The sequence below is a fragment of the Saimiri boliviensis genome, chromosome 15 (assembly GCF_048565385.1).
Source record: "Saimiri boliviensis isolate mSaiBol1 chromosome 15, mSaiBol1.pri, whole genome shotgun sequence".
Taxonomy (NCBI): domain Eukaryota; kingdom Metazoa; phylum Chordata; class Mammalia; order Primates; family Cebidae; genus Saimiri; species Saimiri boliviensis.
The window spans coordinates 28,117,317-28,136,735 of NC_133463.1; the positions used below are offsets into that span (position 1 = coordinate 28,117,317).

Below are 19,419 nucleotides of genomic sequence, written 5' to 3' on the forward strand. Positions count from 1 at the left end.
CTAATAATCAGTGCTATACTAGAATCTTAGGAGAATGAGTCCTTTTGTGTAGAAAGTGATACTTTTTGCTCCTTATTTGGGGTGTCACAGGGAGTGAGATTGAGTTCTGAGTGTACTTCATACTTCCCTCTTCAAGTTCCAATCCACAGCATTAACAGGATCATGGGTTGTGGGGTTAGACCATTGAAATTTTCATAGCACTCATGTGCTGTCACATCTTAATCTCTGATTAAATACAACATACACATCATGCTCCATTACATCTTTTCTAAATCTTTTGATTGAATTATAAACACTTTATGATTTCTTCACATTATAATATAGTCCCCTCAATAGACTATCCCTTCTACCTTAACTAAGTAAATTAATTTCACAAAGGTATTTCCTTGGCTTCCCTTATTGGTAAGTTGCCCAGTTTTCACCTTTGTTGCTATTCTTCTTGGCATTTCTCCCAGTCCTATTTCCCTTTCATCAGGCCCACCTTCATACACTTTATTTTTATATTGTATATTTCTCTGCAGACAGACTGCTTGTTATTGCCAGATCGGCAGTGAGCCTTTCTTCCCTGTCAGAAGCCTGACCCCATAGCATGCTGTAACAGTGGTTATTTGGAGTGATGTGGTTTAATGGAAAGACCTTTGGATGCGTAGCAGGAAGACCAAGCTTCAGTGCTTGGGTTGTTACTTATTAGCTCTGTAACCCTGGGTACATTGTGTAACTCCTCTCAGCTTCAGTTTCCTAATCCTAAAATTGATCTAATATCATATTACTTGCCTTACCTACATCAGTGTTTTCTTGTGGGGAAAAAAACATGGTAAGTGTCAGAGGATTCTGTAACCTGTAAAGTTCTGTACAAATGTAAATTGCCACTTTTTATTGTTAAGGAAAAACTTTAAAAAGTATCATTTAGTTTTTCTTTTTTTTTTTCCCTAGTATTTAGTTTTAAATCACAAGTGATTTAAGAATTGTATGATATTTGTTGAAATAGTGAATATTCTTCAGCATTAGAAAAAAATATTAAAAGATCATTGTGTCTTGTCTTAGTTTTGTTTAATCTTAGGAAATCAAGAAATACATATGTTAATTTTCCAGGAAATGGAAATTTAGTTCCTTGGATGGCACATTTCTAATTTTAACAATTTTATATGGAGATCTTTTAAAATTGCATTGCCTAACTATCTGTATTTTTATGTAGAGTGTGTAAACTTCTCCTTTCCTTTCAATTATATAAATTGTACAGAAAAAAATAACATGAGCACATTGTAAAAATTTCAGACAGTATAAAAGGGTACAAAAGGGGAAGTTAATGTCTTCACATCCACCCTCAATTTTACTTCCTTGAGGTTATGTCAGTTAATTTCTTGTGGATTGTTTCAGCACATATGTATGTAAAACTTGTTTTACACCAGGGATTCATACCATATGTGATGTTTTATACCTTACCTTTTTTTCTTTTTCAACTTCTGATATGTCTTAGATACCTTCCTATTCCAGTACATACAGGTCTTATGTGTGTAACAGAATGTATTTTTTTCAGTCTGCTGGATGAAAGTGACTTCTAACTTTTTAGTGTTTTGCTGCTACAGTCAAGGACGCAGGCAACTTTTGTACATATGTATTGGCATATTTGTGTTGTGGTCATTGGATGCATTATATGAAATGGAATTACTGAGTCAAAGGACATGTTTATTTTTTATAACAATTTTTTTTTGGAGAACTGAGAGGATGCTAACTAAGTAATATATGATTCTTTAGTGCTAAGGCACTTTCAGTTGTGGGAAAAGACTGTAGATAGTCTTTAAGACCTACCTAAATTAGGAAAGATGGATTTTGCCATCGGCACATTTTGGCTTCTCTGCCTGCTCTGAACCTCTTCATCTTCTGAATAATTTTGCTTTAGGTGTTCACTATTAATTCCACCACACAAGTCTCCCTTATGATTCTAAGCAAGGTTATAGATCTGTTACTGCTATCCCTACTACTACTCCTATTATTTTTACAAATTATTTTATTATTAAATTCTCCACTTTTGTTTTGCTCCTTTTAGTCTCTGGCTGAGAGCCTGCTGTTGGAGCTTTCTTCCTAAAAGTTCAGATGTGATCATGTCATCTTTCTACTTAAAAATATGTAGGTGTATAAAACATTTTGGCACTAATCTGCCTTCCCATTTTGCACTATTTTCCCGTACACATTATGTTCAAACACAAATAACTATTCACTGGTAATGCACTTTATGTATTTTTATGCTCAGTACCTTTACACATGCCTTATGTATCCTTCTCTCTTTGGTCACCTGATAAATTTTGTTCAGTCTTCTAGAGTCAGCTCAAAAGTTATCTCCTCTGTGAAGCCTTTCCTGAGTGGTAGAATGGTAAGGTAGATGGTTGAGGCTGGCAGGAACTCGATCATTCAAGGACTTAAATGTTGTATTAGATGGTTTGGATTTTAAGAGTACTGGTTCTGATGCATAATAAACTTTAAGAACTGCTGTCCTGGATTGCTCATATTGCTAATCCTGTTGTTGCAGACATTGATTAATGTTGTAATTGATTGTTCCTCTTCCCTTCCCACAAAATTCTGAGTGTCATGAAGACAGGGATCATGTAACAGACTTTTAGTAAATTCCTGTCAGTGCCTACTTTCTACAGTTCTGTTTGGGTATTAAATGAGATGAAACCTGTGGAGTGGCTGACATAGTAAGAACTCAATAAATGCAAGCTGTTACTGTTATCACCATTGTTAACACTGGAATAGATTAATCCTGACTTGAGGATATAGGGTGATTTCTTGAAAGAGGCAAAGTTTGATCCAAGCCTTAAAAGCCTATATGAGGATTACATTGGTGAGTTTTGATCAATTTTTAAGACCTTCTGCAAAGTATTTATGAAAGTAAAACTTAAAATATTTTTAAGAAGTATCTATACTTACCTGCCTGTTTATCGCATTTGAAAGAGGGAACTGTCTGATGTTTCGTGTTCTTATATCTAATAGGTACTAAATGTGGAATTAATGTATCACTTTATATATGTAAATAATTATATCAAAAAGGTAGAGTTTAGCTAAGATTGTGAAAGTCTTATTATTAGAAAATTAAAATTCTTAATTTTTTGTGACCTTAAAACCTCACTTGAATTCATTTTTACTGACATAAAAACATTAAGGCAGTATATATATTTTAAAACCATTTGTGCATGTGCCCTTGAGACAAGTTGGTGGGTGCATTTTTATCAAAACCATATACACAGTGACATATTAAATGTATCATATTGTTATACTAATCATGTGACTATAGAAACAAAAGTAACCAGAGGACTAAAGCCTATCAAAACCATCTTTTTGTTTTTGTATAATGAAATTCTTCTTAAATTTGCCAGTGAATTCATACCAATTGAAACCAGATGTAGACTTCCGTCTTTTAATGTATTAACTCAGCTATAAATGTCTTATTTTCATCCCTGATTGCTGAGTATTTTATTCATAGTTTGTTATCTCTCTACCACCCTTCTTTAGAAAAATACAACAAAACAGACTGTAAAATATGATTCAAAGGATTTAAAAATGACATTTCACTGTTTGTGTAGTGACATAAATGAAATTAAATCTGTAATGTATTGAGGATAACTTAATTAAATCAATGAATGAAGTACTCTGTTGATGAAATTTTTTTTGTTACCATTAATGGTGTCCACAAATTTTTTTTTGTTTGCTTTAAGGGATTCTTAACAGATACCACTGAAGGAAGTGTTAGCTGTGATTTGAGAATGGATCTAAGGCTTTGCCATCTTGGAACTGAATTCTTACATTACCTTCTTCTGTATGAAGCAGATCCTGTCTCTCATGTGTTTTATCCCCTTGGTGTTTTCAGTATAAATCTGACCATTTTAAAATAGTTGAGTATGGACCTATCCAGTCTCTTGAAAAGTCTTACAGATATGAGAAAGGTACTGCTTTAAATTTTATGTCATCATAGGAAGAAGTAGTTTTCTTTGTTGCCAATAAAAATCGAGCTACTTTTGGTAATTGGCTCTGTTTATATGTAAATGAAATTTGTTAAAACAGCTAGAGTTTATGTGAAAACAAAACTCCATCTGCCTAGGAAAATGACAGTCAACTTCTTTATTTTTTATTAACAAAATGGTTAACATATGTCCAAATGACATGAAATAAGCATGATATAAACATATAGATCAGAACCTGCTATATGGTGTCCACTAAATATACCTTATTATTTCCTTCCACTCTCCTCCTTTTCCATTAGTGACACATAATACTTGTAGAGTGGCTTAAATCTTGATACAGATACCCCTCTTGTCCAAAGTTCATTTGGTACCATTGATATTTCAAAGAGACAAAGGGAACATTTATATTCCAAATTTGCTAAGATTTATCTGCGTTTTGGCACAGCAAGGCTGAAATTTGGCCTGTCACTTTTTGTCATTTTTTTTTATTGCAGGGGAAGGAAGAAAACTGGTCCTGACTTGGTTTCTGAGTGCCATTTTGTAACTGTTATATTTCTGTTCTTTAGTTCATTATTTGAGTTACTCTATTAGTAGTTTTTCCTTTCTCTGGATAGTGAACTACTTTTTTTTTATTTAGAGCTTGCTTTTAATGCCACTTCCTCTATCTGTCCCTAATTAATTGCACTCTCTTTTGGTTATGTTTCGCTTTGAAAGAGCTTTATATGATCGTTTGTAAGTTTCTAAGTCTGTATTTTCTGCTGGATTGGAGCCGCATGATGTTAGGTTAGAGATTTTTTTAAAAAACTGGAAGCTAGAGTAGGTGCTCAATAAATGATTTTTCAGTGGATGAATGTTACCTAGTGCTTCTTGGAAAATACTTCTGAATTCTTATGTTACTTTTACACTGTGACTTATACTCTGATTATATATGCTGTTATTCTCAGCAATGTTGTAATCCATGGGGCAATTTTATATTTGATACTTTATTTTAATTTGCTTTCTCTGAATTAGTGCAGTGTAATAGTTTCCATGTATATTAATTAGATCTCTCTCTCTCTTTTTTTAGTTTTGTTAATTGTATGTTCATTTCTTTGACCTATTTATTGAGATTTTATTTTTTCTTCAGGTTTTATATGAGCTCTTTGTATTCTAAATAAATAATTCTATACATTAATGTCTTGCTATGACTATTTTTTTCTTTTAAAAAATTTATTTAGCTTTTTTTTTTTTTTTTTTAGAGACGAGACCTCACTATGTTGCCCAAGCTGTACTTGAACCAACTCCTGGGCTATGTGATCCTCACACCTCAGTCTCCTGAGTGGTTGGGACTATAGGACTGTGCTACCATGCCTGGCTATTTTTCTGAGTTTTCTAAGGTTACTGTTTTTATGTAGACAAAACTAATACATTCTTATAATTATTTCTTTGCTTTTTTGGATTAAAATGATTCTTCCTGCTTAGTGACTTGAAACTTTCTTTGATTTTCTTCTAAGTATTTTTTTTTTTTTTTTTTTTTTTGAGAACGAGTTTCGCTCTTGTTACCCAGGCTGGAGTGCAATGGCGCGATCATGGCTCACCACAACCTCCGCCTCCTGGGTTCAGGCAATTCTCCTGCCTCAGCCTCCTGCGTAGCTGGGATTACAGGCACGTGCCACCATGCCCAGCTAATTTTTTTGTATTTTTAGTAGAGACGGGGTTTCACCATGTTGACCAGGATGGTCTCGATCTCTTGACCTCGTGATCCACCCGCCTCGGCCTCCCAAAGTGCTGGGATTACAGGCTTGAGCCACCGCGCCCGGCCTTCTTCTAAGTATTTTTAAAATGTTGATCAGTGATTTTAAAGTCATTGATTTATGTATTTGTTTTAGTAGAATTAAGCATCTGTTTTCAATAAAATGCTCATGAAGTCACCCATAATGTTCTCAGGGTTACTTTTTAGGCCAGGTGAGTGTACTTACTTCCACAATTCATTAATAGGTATATTTGTTTTGTTTGGCTGGCATACCATTTAAAATAATTTAAATTTTAATGCTGAGCTGGGGCAGGTACTCTGCCTGATAGTCAGGGAGGATGGTTTTACTGCTTATTTATGCCTGGTGTCTGTTCTTCCTGTTGTTTACCATGGTAGCTGTTCATGGTAGCTGTTGATTGGTTTTTATTGTGGTTGACAGCTATTCTGATTAGACATTTGCTTTACTGACTGTCAGATATTTTGAGTATCACCTTTGAAACAAGCCTCAAACCCCCTCCCCCCCGAATTTTTCTTATATTGAGACCAATTCATACATTTATGTTTGTGACATCTGGCAGTGGTGGGATGGAAGTAATGTTGACTATAGAAGAAGTACGGGCTTTGCCACTTCGTAGTTGTATGACATTTCAGTAGTCCATTTAATTTCTCTGAATTTGTTTCCTTATCTACTTACTTGAGTAGAGAAATTACAAAATGTTTTCTATAAACTGTAAAGAAATATAAACATTTAAGACAACAGTATGCCTCTATGTTCTAGAAAATATTTCTCCACCTGTTTATTGTTGTTTAAAATGATTTTATTGAGGGATAGAAACCTTTAATTTCATAATCGAATTTAAAAGTCTTAAAGTACAGATACTGCTGTTAAGCCTTAATACTAAATTGGATTGTTAAAATAAATTTAAGTTAAGCTTTATTCATCTACTAGTATGAATGACTGGATATTGCATCATTTGTTGATTGAGGAGGATATGAAGTGGATGAGAAGATACTAACTCTCTGAAGTAGTGGGAAAGATTTATTACCAAAGGGAGGAAAGTATAATGAAAGAGAGGCTGTATAAATTCAGATCTGCACTCTCCACCTTTAACAGTTCAGAGCCAAATTCAGGTTATGCCCTCAGATAGTCTTGTCTGCTTCATTAGGAATGGGATTCTCAGTTTCCTAGTCCATGTATACCCAGCACCTTGAACAGTATCAGCACAGGAGTAGAGCCAGACAAGTAGATATTTGCTGAATGAGCACATAGATTGATGCCCAAATGAGTGAGACTTCTATTTAGTTAAAATTGGATCTACATGAAGATACTTTGATAACATAGAATCACAGAGTTGGAATGACCCTTTCAAGTCATCAAGTAAAGCCAGACAGTTCACGATTAGTATAATGACCCTGGAAAACCCTCTTTTTGTCTTGCTTTGGATTTGTCCAGTGGCTTGATAGCACTGAAATTAGACAGATCCTAAGACCCTGAAGTATAGTCAGTCTATTAAATTCTGAACATTCTTTAGTAGAACAGTGAAATATAGGGTACAGGAGTAGAGATAACAAATCAGACTTAATAGAAAATTAGTGACTTATTGGTTGGAAATAGTGCAGTGTTAAGAGATAAAAATTGAAGTCTAGGCAACTAAAAAGATCGGTACTGAAGTAACTAAACAAGACATGATTTTATGGGCTGATGCTGCTTTTGTTAACACCCCAAGCTCTTTTATCTTTTTAAATCTTTATACGAAGAGCGGAGGGTAAGGATAGAGGAGAAAACCTGGGTACATATGACAGCAGCACCACCTTGCATACTATCTGTAGTGGTCCATTGTGGTGGCCCTAAACAACACTGCTACCTCTCCCTCCCTCACATTTGGCTGCACACCACTAATTTAGAAAGATTGGGAACATCGGATGCGGGTATCTCCTTTCTTTTTGTATCGACAAGTCTGTACCTATTCATTAATTATTTACCAAGTGCTGTCTGTATGCCAGGCATAGTTCCAAGCGTTGTGGATACATTAGTGAACAAAGTGTTCTTGTGGACCCTTTCTAGTGTAGTACTGTCCAAAAGAAACACAAGCTACATACAATTTTAAATTTTTGAATAGCCACATTAAAAAAGTGTAACTTTCATAATGTATCAAACATTAATATATAGCATTAATATTATATAATATGAAATACCATATCTAATACATATTATATTAAATACTAACATTTTATATGTTCTATATTAATATTATAACAATATGTAAATATTTAGTGGGTAATATGCAAATTTTAACATGATAGCTTACATTCTCTCTTTTTATACTAAGCCTTGATCTGTGGTGTATATTTCACATTTTTGAGATAGAGTCTTGCTCTGTTGCCCAGGCTGCAGTGCAATGGCACACTCTCAGCTCACTACAACCTCCACCTGCCAGGTTCAAGGGATTCTCCTGTCCCAGCCTCCCGAGTAGCTGGGATTACAGGGGCATGGCACCACGCCTGGCTAATTTTTACATATTTTTAGTAGAGATGGGGTTTCATTATGTTGGTCAAGCTAGTCTTGAACTCCTGACCTCCTTGGCCTCCCAAAGTGCTGGGATGACAGACGTGAGCCCGTGTGCCCAACTGATATATATTTCACTTTTACGGCATATCTGAAATTATAATACTCACATTTCAAATGTTTAGGAGCCATGTGTGGTTAGTGGTTACTGTATTGGATGGTGTGGCTTTAGAGTATGGTGCTTGCTTTCCCTGCACTGTCAAGTCAGACCATCTAGTTTGAGGTAGAGAATAAATTCCTGGAAGTACCAGAATTTTCAAATAATCCAGACTCCTTACTTGTGGTCAGTAAAGACTTACATGATCTAGTCCTTGCCTGTCTCTCAGATCTCGTCTAAAGCTAGTCGTCTCCTGGTGCATTAAACTTCAGACTTCTTTCTTCAACTCAGATATGGTGAGCTTTTTCTTGAATCAAGGCATTTTCCTCCCTCAGTTTTATTTTTATTGTGCCAAGATACACATAAGCAAATTTTCCCATCTTAGCCATTTTTAAATGTGCAGTTCAATGGCATTAAATACATTCATAAGGTGGTGTAAGCATACCCATTATCCATCTCCTTAAGTCTTTTCATTTTGTAAGACTGAAACTCTCTACCCATTAAACACTAACTCTCCATTCCCTGCTACCTCAGCCCCTGACAGCCACTGTTCAATCTCTATGATTTTGGCTACTCTAACTATTTTATATAAGCAGAATCATACATTAGTTGTCTTTTTTGTGACTGGCTTACTTCATTTAGCATAATGTACTCAAGGTTCAGCCATGCTGTAGCATATTGCAGAACTGCTTTCCTTTTTAAGGCTGAATGAAATTCCATTGTATGTCTCGACCACATTTTACTTACTCATTTGTCAGTCAGTTGATATTTGGGTTCTTTCCACTTTTTAGCCATTGTGAATAATGCTGCTGTGAACATGGTTATACACCCATGATGAGGTGAAACTTGTTTAAAAATGCCTCGTTGAGATCCTGCACTTAGTTCTTTTGAGTATTTATCCAAAAGTGGAATTACTGGGTCAAAAGGTTTCTATGTTTAACTTTTAAAGGAATCTTAATACTATTTTCCAAAAAGGCTGTACCATTTTACATTCCCATTAGCAGTACGCAAATGTTCCAGTTTCTTTACTTCTTCACCAACATTTGTTCTTTTCTGTATTTTGATAATAGCCATCATAATGGGTGTTTTGTAGTATCTCATTGTGTTTTTGATTTACATTTCTCTTATGATTAATGATGTTGAGGATCTTTTCATGTGCCTCTTGGCCATGAAAAGATATCTTTGGAGAAAGGTCTATACAATCCTTTACCCATTTTTGAATTGGATTTTTTTATTGTTAAGTTTTAGGAGTTCTCTATATATTCTGTATATTAATGTCTTATGAGATATGTGATTTGTAAATATTTTCTCTCATTCTGTGGGTTGTCTTTTTACTCTATTGATACTGTGTTTGGATGTGCAACTTTTAAAAACTTTTCATCAAGTCCAGTTTTTTTTTTTTTTTCTTGTGTTCTCTGTGCCTCTTTGGTCATATCTGAGAAATCATTGACAAATCCTATATTATGAGACCTTTGTCTTATTTTTTTTTTCCCAGGAATGGTATAGTTTTAGGTCTTATGTTTAGATCTTTGATCCATTCTGAATTAATTTTTATATATGGTATTAGGTAAGGGTTCAACTTAATCTTTAGTACACGAATATCCAGTTGTGCCAGCACCATTTGGTGAAAATACTGTTTCCTGTTAAATGTTCTTGATGCTGTTGTTGAAAATAATTTGATACAAGGGTTATTTCTGGGTTTTCTACTCTGTTCCATCCATCTGTATGTCTGTGTTTATGGTAGTACCACATTGTTTTGATTATTATAGCTGTGTAATAAGTTTTGAAATCAGGAACTATGAGACCTATAGCTTTGTTCTTCTATTTTCAATATTGTTTTGGCTATTTGGGGCCCCTTGAGATTTCATATGAATTTTAGGATATGTTTTTCTATTTCTGCAATAAACATCATTGGGATTTTGATAGGGATTGCATTGAATCTGTAGGTTGCTTTGGGTAGCATGGACATCTTAAACACATTAAATTTTCTTACCTATGAAGATATTTATTAATGTCTTAAACATTTTTTTTCAGCAGTTTTGTAGTTTTCATTGTACAGATATTTCACATCCTTGGTTAAGTTAATTCCTAAGTATTTTATTCTTTTGATTCTATTGTAAATAGAATTTTTAAAAATAGTTTCCTTTTCAGATTGCTCATTGGTAATGTATAAAAATGTAACTGATTTTCTTGGGTTGATTTTATATACTGCTACTTGTTGAATTTATTTATTAATTCTAATAAGTTTTTTTGTATGTGGAATCTTTAGAGTTTTCTACATATTTTATCATATCATCTGTGACCAGAGATAATTTTACTTCTTTTTTTTCTAGTTTGAATGCCTTTATTTATTTTTCTTGCCTAATTGCACTGGATAGAACCTCCAGTACTATGTGGAACAGAAGTATTAGGTTGGTGCAAAAGTAATTGTAGTTTTTGCCATTTTTTAAAAGTAATGACAAAAATCGCCATTACTTTTGCACCAGCCTAATAGCATCCTTGCATTATTCCTGATCTTTGAGGAAAATTCAGTCTTACATTTTGAGTATGATGTTTACATTAGGTTGTTTGTGTATGGCTTTTACTATGGTGAGATAGTTTTCTTCTATTCCTATTAGTTGTGTGTTTTATTATGAAAAGATGTTAAATTTAGTCAAATGCTTTTTCTGCTATCATTTGAATTGATCATGTGGTTTCTTCTCCATTCTGTTAAGGTAGTGTATTACGTTGTTTGATTTTGTATGTCAAATCATTCTTGCATTCCAGTAATACATTCCAGTTGGTCATGGTGTATAACCTTTTAAGATCCTGTTGAAGTGGCGTGCTGTATTTTGTTGAGGATTTTCGTATCAATGTTCATAAGGGCTTTTGGTCTGTAGTTGTTCTGTAGTGATGTTGTGTGGCTTTGGCATCAGATAATCCCTTTTAACATGAGTTTGGAAGTGTTCTCTTTTCCTCAATGTTTTAGAAAATTTGAGAAGTTGAATCAAGATATTTTAATCTTTTTTTTTTTTTTTTAATAATCCTTTTTGTGGAATGTATATTCCCAGATAGCCATTCACATGGTTGGCTTCCTTATATCATTTAGACTTCAGTAAAATGTCTTTTGGGCCTTCTTTAGTGTCAGTCTAACTTAGCTTCTCAGTCATTCTCTATCAGTAGCTCTCTATTATTGTGCTCATAGCAATTTTCGCTGACATTTTCCTGTGTTATCCTGTTTTCTCTCAAATTATCCTTTTGCTTATAGATAGAATATAAGCATAATGAGAGCAATCCCTATCTTTTCGAGTTTTTATGGTCAGTTCTATTATGTAGTCATGATTGATTAAGTTTTTGGACATTTGTACTTAACTAAAGCTCTACCCACTGTCTCCCCACGGCCCTCCCATAATTCAGGGGTTGAGGCTGAAATTTCCAAACTTCTAATCGCTTGGTTGGTTTGTTTGGCAACCAGCTCCCATCCTGAAGCTATGTAGGCTCCTACCAAGAGTCACCTGCTCAGTATAAATTCTGGTATGGTTGAAAGGAGCATATTATGAATGACAAAAGACTGTCCCTCTCACTCTTGTGAGAATGGTGAGAAAACAAAGATAAAATGTCTTGATTCAACTTCTTACTCACTCAATTCACAGGGTCTTAGGAGTTTTTGTGCCAAGAAACTGCAAAGACCAAATATTTCCTATTATTTCATAATATCACACTGCCTTACAAGATTGTTGTAAGAATAAATGAGAGAATGCATGCAAAACTCAGCACATTGCCTAGTACGGTTAGCAGTGGCTCTACTGCTCAACTGTTAAGAATATTTCCTTTCTCATCCCTTTCTTCCTTGGCCTTCTCTACTCTCCCCTTTTTCCTTCTTCTGATAGCCTTTGCTTGTGTTTCCACTTTCTCTGACGTTTTTACTTTTGAGTTCTCTATATTAGATCAGAAATCCAGGACTTGGAAGGGGTAGGAGTGGCACTGGTGTAGGAGCTTTTTGCAGAAGATTCATTGCAAGCCACCCTCCCTCATTTACTTTTCTTTATGTAAAGCCGTTGGTTTCACTTTCATGAAGAATCTGAAATCTCTCAGGCGAAGTATGTGAATTTACTTTTTCAGAACAGAAATGAGCTGTGATAATGTCCCCCCGCCCCCCGCCCAGTGTTAGAAGATGTGGGAAATAGTGATTCCTTATATCAGGCTGATTCTTCAGATATGTCCTTTGCTTTAGGAATGATACCGATGATACTGATAATTTTTTTTTTTTTGAGATGGAGTCTCACTCTGTCACCCAGGCTGGAGTTGCAGTGGTGCAATCTTGGCTCACCACAACTTACGCCTTTCGTGTTCAAGTGACTCTCCTGCCTCAGCCTCCTGAGTAGCTGGGATTACAGATGGACACCATCATGCCTGGCTAATTTTTATATTCTTAGTTGAGATGAGGTTTTGCTGTGTTGGCCAGGCTGGTTTTGAACTCCTGACCTTAAGTGATCTGCCCGCCTCAGCCTCCCAAAGTGCTGGGATTACAGGTGTGAGCCACTGCACCCTGCCAATACTGATAATCTTAAAGAGAGAAATTTAATCATTCTTTAATGAGTAAAATGTTTAATAAGAGTAAGAAAGCATATCGTGGAAAGAAGAGGTTCTAGATTATTTACCCCTTTAGCATTTTCCTGGAGGTTTAGTGGTCATTATCTTGTGGCTAGGCGTGGTGGGTCACACTTATAATCCCTGCACTTTGGGAGGCTGAGAAAGGAGAATTGTTTGAAGCCAGGAGTTCAAGACCAGCCCAGGCAACATAACGAAGCCCACATCTCTACAAAAATAAAAATAAGTTAGTTTATTTGGGTGGCATGTGCCTGTAGTTCTAGCTACTCGAGAAGCTGAGGTGGGAGTATGGCTTGAGCCCAGGAATATGAGGCTGCAGTGAGCTGTCATCACGCCAACTGCGCTGTAGCCTGGGCAGCAGAGTGGGGTCTCCTACACACACACACACACACACACACACACACACACACACACACACGGCATACTTGTTACTAGTGCTTTTTTGTAAGAGTTTATTTAACATGGCATTTTAATATGGTTTTTTAAAATACTTCTTTCCAGTTAACAGAAGATGAAATTGCAACCATTCTTAAATCTACATTGAAAGGACTAGAATATTTGCACTTTATGAGAAAAATACACAGAGATATAAAGGCTGGAAATATTCTCCTCAATACAGAAGGACATGCAAAATTGGCAGATTTTGGAGTGGCTGGACAGTTAACAGTAAGTTAACTTTAATAATTTTCTAAACACTTGGCTAATTTGTTCAGCTTTGGTTGTAACTAAACTTTGATAACTTTTTGAGGGGAATGGAAAGAAATGTCTAACTTTTTTGTTTTTGTGGAGAAGGAACCCTAATTGAGCCAAACTTGAGTATTATTTAATTTATAATTTAGGATAATTGAATATGAAAATTTATAATCAAAATGCTTAAATGTTCTAAAAGGGAAACAACATCAGCTCATTTCTGTAGCTTTTAGCATTATAGTATCTTTAATGACTGTGTTTAAATGATGGTAGTAGAGATAAGTTACCTGTGGATTCTTGGTTATTTTCAGAATTCAGAATTCCTAACTATGTCGTAACTGGTTGAAATTTTAGCAAAATATAGTCAATTTCTGATATAATCTGTGGCATTGGAGGTTTTGACTTTTTCTTAAGGAATGTTTGGCATACAGATTTCCTTTGTGTTTTGGTAGTAGCATTTATGGCTATGTAATATTATTGCAGGATACAATGGCCAAACGCAATACTGTAATAGGAACTCCATTTTGGATGGCTCCTGAGGTGATTCAAGAAATAGGCTATAACTGCGTTGCTGACATCTGGTCCCTTGGCATTACTTCTATAGAAATGGCTGAAGGAAAACCTCCTTATGCTGATATACATCCAATGAGGGTAAGAAAATTATGGTTTGCTGAAAATGTTAGCCTTATATAAATGTTGCAGTTTTGTAATGTCAGTGTAAGTAAATAAGTTTATTTAAATTTATTCTTTTTAAAAATGGTAAAATTATCTCTTAAAGATTAGTAACTGTTAATTTCTCTTCCTTCTGCATTCTTAATTGTGAGAAAAGAAGTGAAGGCTCTGTATATCTCTACAGTCGTTGTTCTCCTCCCCCCAGAAATACACCTGTAAAGTTTTTGCTTGCTTTTCAGTAGAAGAAAGGGTTGGTAAATCCTCTTTGCTCTTCAGTTTATTGTTTCTCGATGTGGTAGTGGAAGAGTTTGAAGTAATCAGTTCTTACCCATTCTGTAATTTATACCTTTCCCTTTCTCTTTCTCTCTCTCTCTCTCTCTCCCCCCGCCCCCCGTGTGTGTGTGTGTGTGTGTGTGTGTGTGTGTGTGTGTGTGTGTGTGGTTTTTTTTCCTACCCTTTCTCTTCTTTGGTCTGAGGATGATATTAAGCAATCCTAATTTCTAATATTGTTATGCACCTGTAAAGGAATTAGGCTTTTTTTTTTTTTAAATGAATGCTTATTCAGAAAATAGAATTCCTTTTTTGAACATCATTATATGTTTCTGTGATCGCTGCAGGAAAATTTTTGAGTTTGAAATATATATCTTACATATTCAAGTCTCATTGCCTACGTTTCAGGGTTTGTGATGATATACTTTTTAGGTTTATTACTCTGTGAATCATACAGATAAGTTCATCATCATAAATAAGTACATTTATCTTTGTATACTTATTGCCCTCTAGTGGCTGTAGTTACCTCAATAAGGATATAGAAATGAAGGGAAGAGTGTATGTATGTGTATATTTGTAGAAAAGAGAAGATAATGTCATGGTGGCTGGAGGAATATGAAATAAGTAGGAAGAAGAAGAATGCATTATTTTAGGCTATCTGAAGAGGATTAAATTGGAATCACATCTGATATTATAATGCTATTGTGGGTTAAATTTTGATAATATAGGTAATAGTGTATTATATGGAAAACATTTAAAAATCTGTTGTATTGAAACATTTTAAAGAGAGTTTTTGTTTTTTTATTCTTTTGAGACAGGGTCTTACTCTGTCACCCTGCCTGTAGTGCAGTAGTATGATCATGGCTCACTCTGGCCTCAACTTCCTGGGCTCAGGCGATCCTCCCACTTTAGCCTGCAGAGTAGCTGGGAATATAGGTATGCACTACCATGCTCAACTAATTTTTTGTAGAGGCAAGTTATCGCCACATTGCCCAGGCTAGTCTTCAACTCCTGGGCTCAAGCAATCCTCCCATTGTGGCATCCCAAAGTGCTGTGATTACAGGAGTGCGCCCAGCCTAGAATTCTTTGAGTAATATAATTGTATACAATATGTACCATCTTCCTTGTGTATGTAAATTCCTTTTGGTAAATGAAAGATAAAAATGGCATCAATTGTTTTAAAATAACATGAAAAATAACAAGGTGGGCAAGAATAAAAACAGGAACATGGAGAAGTCTTACTACTTCTCTGATCATTAGTTATCTGTGGTTATTTTAGTTAGGATGTTTGTAGAGTGATCCTCAAACTAGACAAATTTGTGTTTCAATCAGTGACGGTTACTAAATTACCCAAAGCAACTTAGGTAAGTCCCAGAGCTGGGATTTAACCTAGGACTTCCATGATTACCATTCTGCTTCTTCCCTGTGTAAATCTTATTTTTCCATCCAAATAGTTCGACATGTTAAATTTGACCCTGTGCTACTTTCTCTACCAGATAGGAGAGAATTGTAATATGTGGCACCTTCCTTTAAGGATCTTATAAGATTACCTGAGAGTTTGAGTGAATACATCATACATTATTAAAAATATACCTGATGATAGTGTTTCTCTTAGGAAAAAAAATATATATATATATTGCAAACTTCCTCGGATGCCTTGCTTACTGTTGTGTTTTTTTTTTTTTAAACCAATCTAATCCTACCAATTTTTAAAGTCTCAACTCAGATTTTATTTCCGTATAGACTCATTCTTGACAGCTGTCACCCAAGTAAATTTCTCTTTTTCCTCATAATTTGTGTATATGCAATTTTTGACAGTCCAGTTCTTTCGATAGTTAATCAAGTGTTGCCTTGTACATTTCCAAACATCATATAGTTTATCTCCTATTTGAATGATGTCATTATTTAACTTTTCTTGTGTTTGTGAGCTGTCTTACGAATTAGAGTATTGAACTTCAAGTATTGGAAGCCGTTAAGATCATGTAACAGATACAGTTTTATCACGGGCAACAAATACTGCCTTTTGTTTTCCTTGAAATGACAGGTTCACTTGGTTCATTTCTGAGAAAATGTCTGTGAAGTACCCATCTGTGTAACCTTAGTTTTCTGTCAGTTATTCTTCAAGTAAAATTGGTGTTCTTGGAAAGAGCCTTGTAGTTTATTTAGCTTGCAGCGCAGTCACACAACTGCTTTTTTTCAGATTATTATTGTTCTTTGGTATGTGGGGGAAGTGCTTTATGCATATTTTCCATTTTGTCATGTAGAATACTACAAAATATGTATTCATGTGTGGAAATTTAATAAAGTTAATAACTTTTACCGTTTCTTCAAGGTTTACAGTAGTTTGGTGGGTGGTATAGTACGGGCAGTGAAAAGAGCTGTTCAAGAGAGAATAAAAAATGTAGTGGGTCCAGCTAAAATTGGTAATTGAGAAATTGTAATGTAATTACAATTTCTTTTTATTAGAAATTTGTGGTCCTTCCTGTGGTAGTGTGCTCTGCTGTGCAGTAGAGTGCATTATGGCCTTGATATGCAGGGTTTGAGTTTTAATGAATGAGTGTTCTAAAAGGATGGGGCTACAGGGAATTTAAGGATGCTGCTGAGATACACTTCAGGTGGTTACTAACAGGGCACAGTCTGGAAAGAAAAGAGAGAATGTGAGGAAACGGAGCAATCATGGAATAGTGTTCTCCATGCTTGCTGCATGGCAGTCATCTGGGGAGCCCTACCCTAAACAGATGACATCTGAATCTCAAGAGGTTAGAGTGGAGATAAAGTGGTTGTTAAGATATGAGAAAGCTGGTAGGATATGACAGTATGATAAGTAAGTGAAATATTTAAATTTTCTTTTTTAACCAACAATTTTTTTGTACTGTAGTAACTGTGAAATAAATATTTTATTCTTCATTGGGTAGATTGGATGAAATGGATAAGATTATTTGTTAAGATGACATTACTTGTCAGTGGCAGAACTGACATATGAATTCAGTTTGATCTGTGTTTTGCCTAGACACCAAAGAATATATCCTCTGTGTTAATATGCCAACTCTATGCAAGTGGAGGAGTGGCTAAAAAAATTAGACATTTTTAAACCATTTAATCACAATGTTATAATTACTAATTTAAAATCTGAACCCTCTAAGTTTTCCAGAGTAGCAGGAAATATGGATGGATTTTAATTTTTTACGTTTTGTTTTCCAGCCATTTTTTGGTAGCCATGTAGATTAATGAGATAATCAATAATCTATAAAGTTGCCACAATGAGACGAAGATGTGATTGACAAGAAGACCCCACAACTGATAGAGGCAAAAAACCCTGATAGTTCTTTTAATATAAGTAAATGATACCATTTACTACACATAGATGGCTATCTAGAACAAAGTTAGAGACAAAGTTAGGATGTGGTGGGTGATTTTCCTCAGCCCCCATATATGGGAGAGTACCCAGCCACTGGTGATATCGCCTGATTGGAGTGAGGATTCTATTCAGTCTTTCTGAAATGCCTTGCAGCCATCCTCACAGAGTTCAAACCCTTTCCACTATGCCTGCCCAGTAGACGTATATAAGTGTAACACCCCGGAACAGTGGTGCTGCCTACTAGACTGAACGAACTGGGATTTGGTTTCCCAGTCATTTTCTCAGCCTTTTACTGTGCTCAGGCACCAGGCCTGCTTATAAACTAGTCTTGCTTAGGCCAGCAAAAATTAAGGGCAAAAAGAGATGCCTCGAGCTTGGATAATTTAGAATGGAGTTGCTTCTCTTTAAGTGGCCACAAGTTAATATTGTGCTTTTTACTGTAGGACATATATTTAGTGTCATAGCATGAGGGATACGAAGAACTTAAAGATGGCACTAAATGAGAAAATGAAAGTGGTTAAATTGGAAATTTGCAGTTATTTGAGAATGGGTCCTTCAAAGGTGTTAAGTTTGAGGTCATTTGTTTTATATGTTTTGGTTTATTAGTTTTTCAAAGATTGATATTTCTTTTATCATTCCTTGGCAGAATAAGGAATATTTGGAATATAGATGTTCAAGGAGGAATTTTCTAATAAAAAGAGCTATTAAAAACACTGGATTTGTTTGATGGCAAGAAGTTAACCAAATTGTTAGTTTGATACAACTTTTCCCCCTCTACCCCAAGGAAACTTATAGTATATGTAAACTGAATCCCCACTGTGGTAGACAATAATGATTCTTTAGTACAGGGAAATGATGAAGTACACATTTAAACATATAAAGCTTTTTAAATAGGAGAGGGATGAACATGTGCTTATAAATTTATATTCAGCTATTAGATTAAAATTAGTGAGTAGTGGCAAATCGGAGTAAGTCTGATCAGAATGTTAAGTGAAACAAGTTTTTTAAAGTTAAAACTCAGTTTATTTTATAAAGTTAAATATGAAACAACCAAATTAATTTTGGTCAGTTAGATAAATAGAATAGTTTAAAAAATTTAGTTTTGAATTCTGTTAACCACATACTTTTGAGGAGATCAGTCTTTAGGAAGTTGTGTGTGTGTGTGTGTGTGTGTGTGTGTGTGTGTGTGTGTGTGGTGTCTGTGTCTGTGTGTCTGTGTGTATATTTTTTGGAGATGAAGTCTCACTCTATTGCCTGGGCTGGAGTGCAGTGGCACAGTCTTGGCTCACTGCAACCTCTGCCTCCTGGTTTCAAGCGAGTCTCCTGTCTCAGCCTCCCAAGTAGCTGGGATTACAAGTGTGTGCCACCACGCCCAGCTAATTTTTTCTATTCTTAGTAGATGTGGGGTTTCACCATGTTGGCCAGGCTGGTCTTGAATTCTTGACCTCAAGTGATCCTCCAGCACTGGCCTCCCAAAGTGCTGGG

The 19,419-nt window shown here is 35.3% G+C and overlaps 1 protein-coding gene across 2 annotated transcripts in view; it reads left to right on the plus strand.

The window, feature by feature from the left end:
- Positions 1 to 19,419, plus strand: part of STK3 (serine/threonine kinase 3) — a 352,673-nt gene that overhangs the window by 85,864 nt on the left and 247,390 nt on the right. For both annotated transcript variants that reach the window (XM_039464621.2, XM_074386819.1), the window contains 2 exons: positions 13,446 to 13,610; positions 14,118 to 14,285. In XM_039464621.2, the coding sequence (XP_039320555.1) occupies positions 13,446 to 13,610; positions 14,118 to 14,285 (333 nt within the window). The remainder of the gene's footprint in view (positions 1 to 13,445; positions 13,611 to 14,117; positions 14,286 to 19,419) is intronic.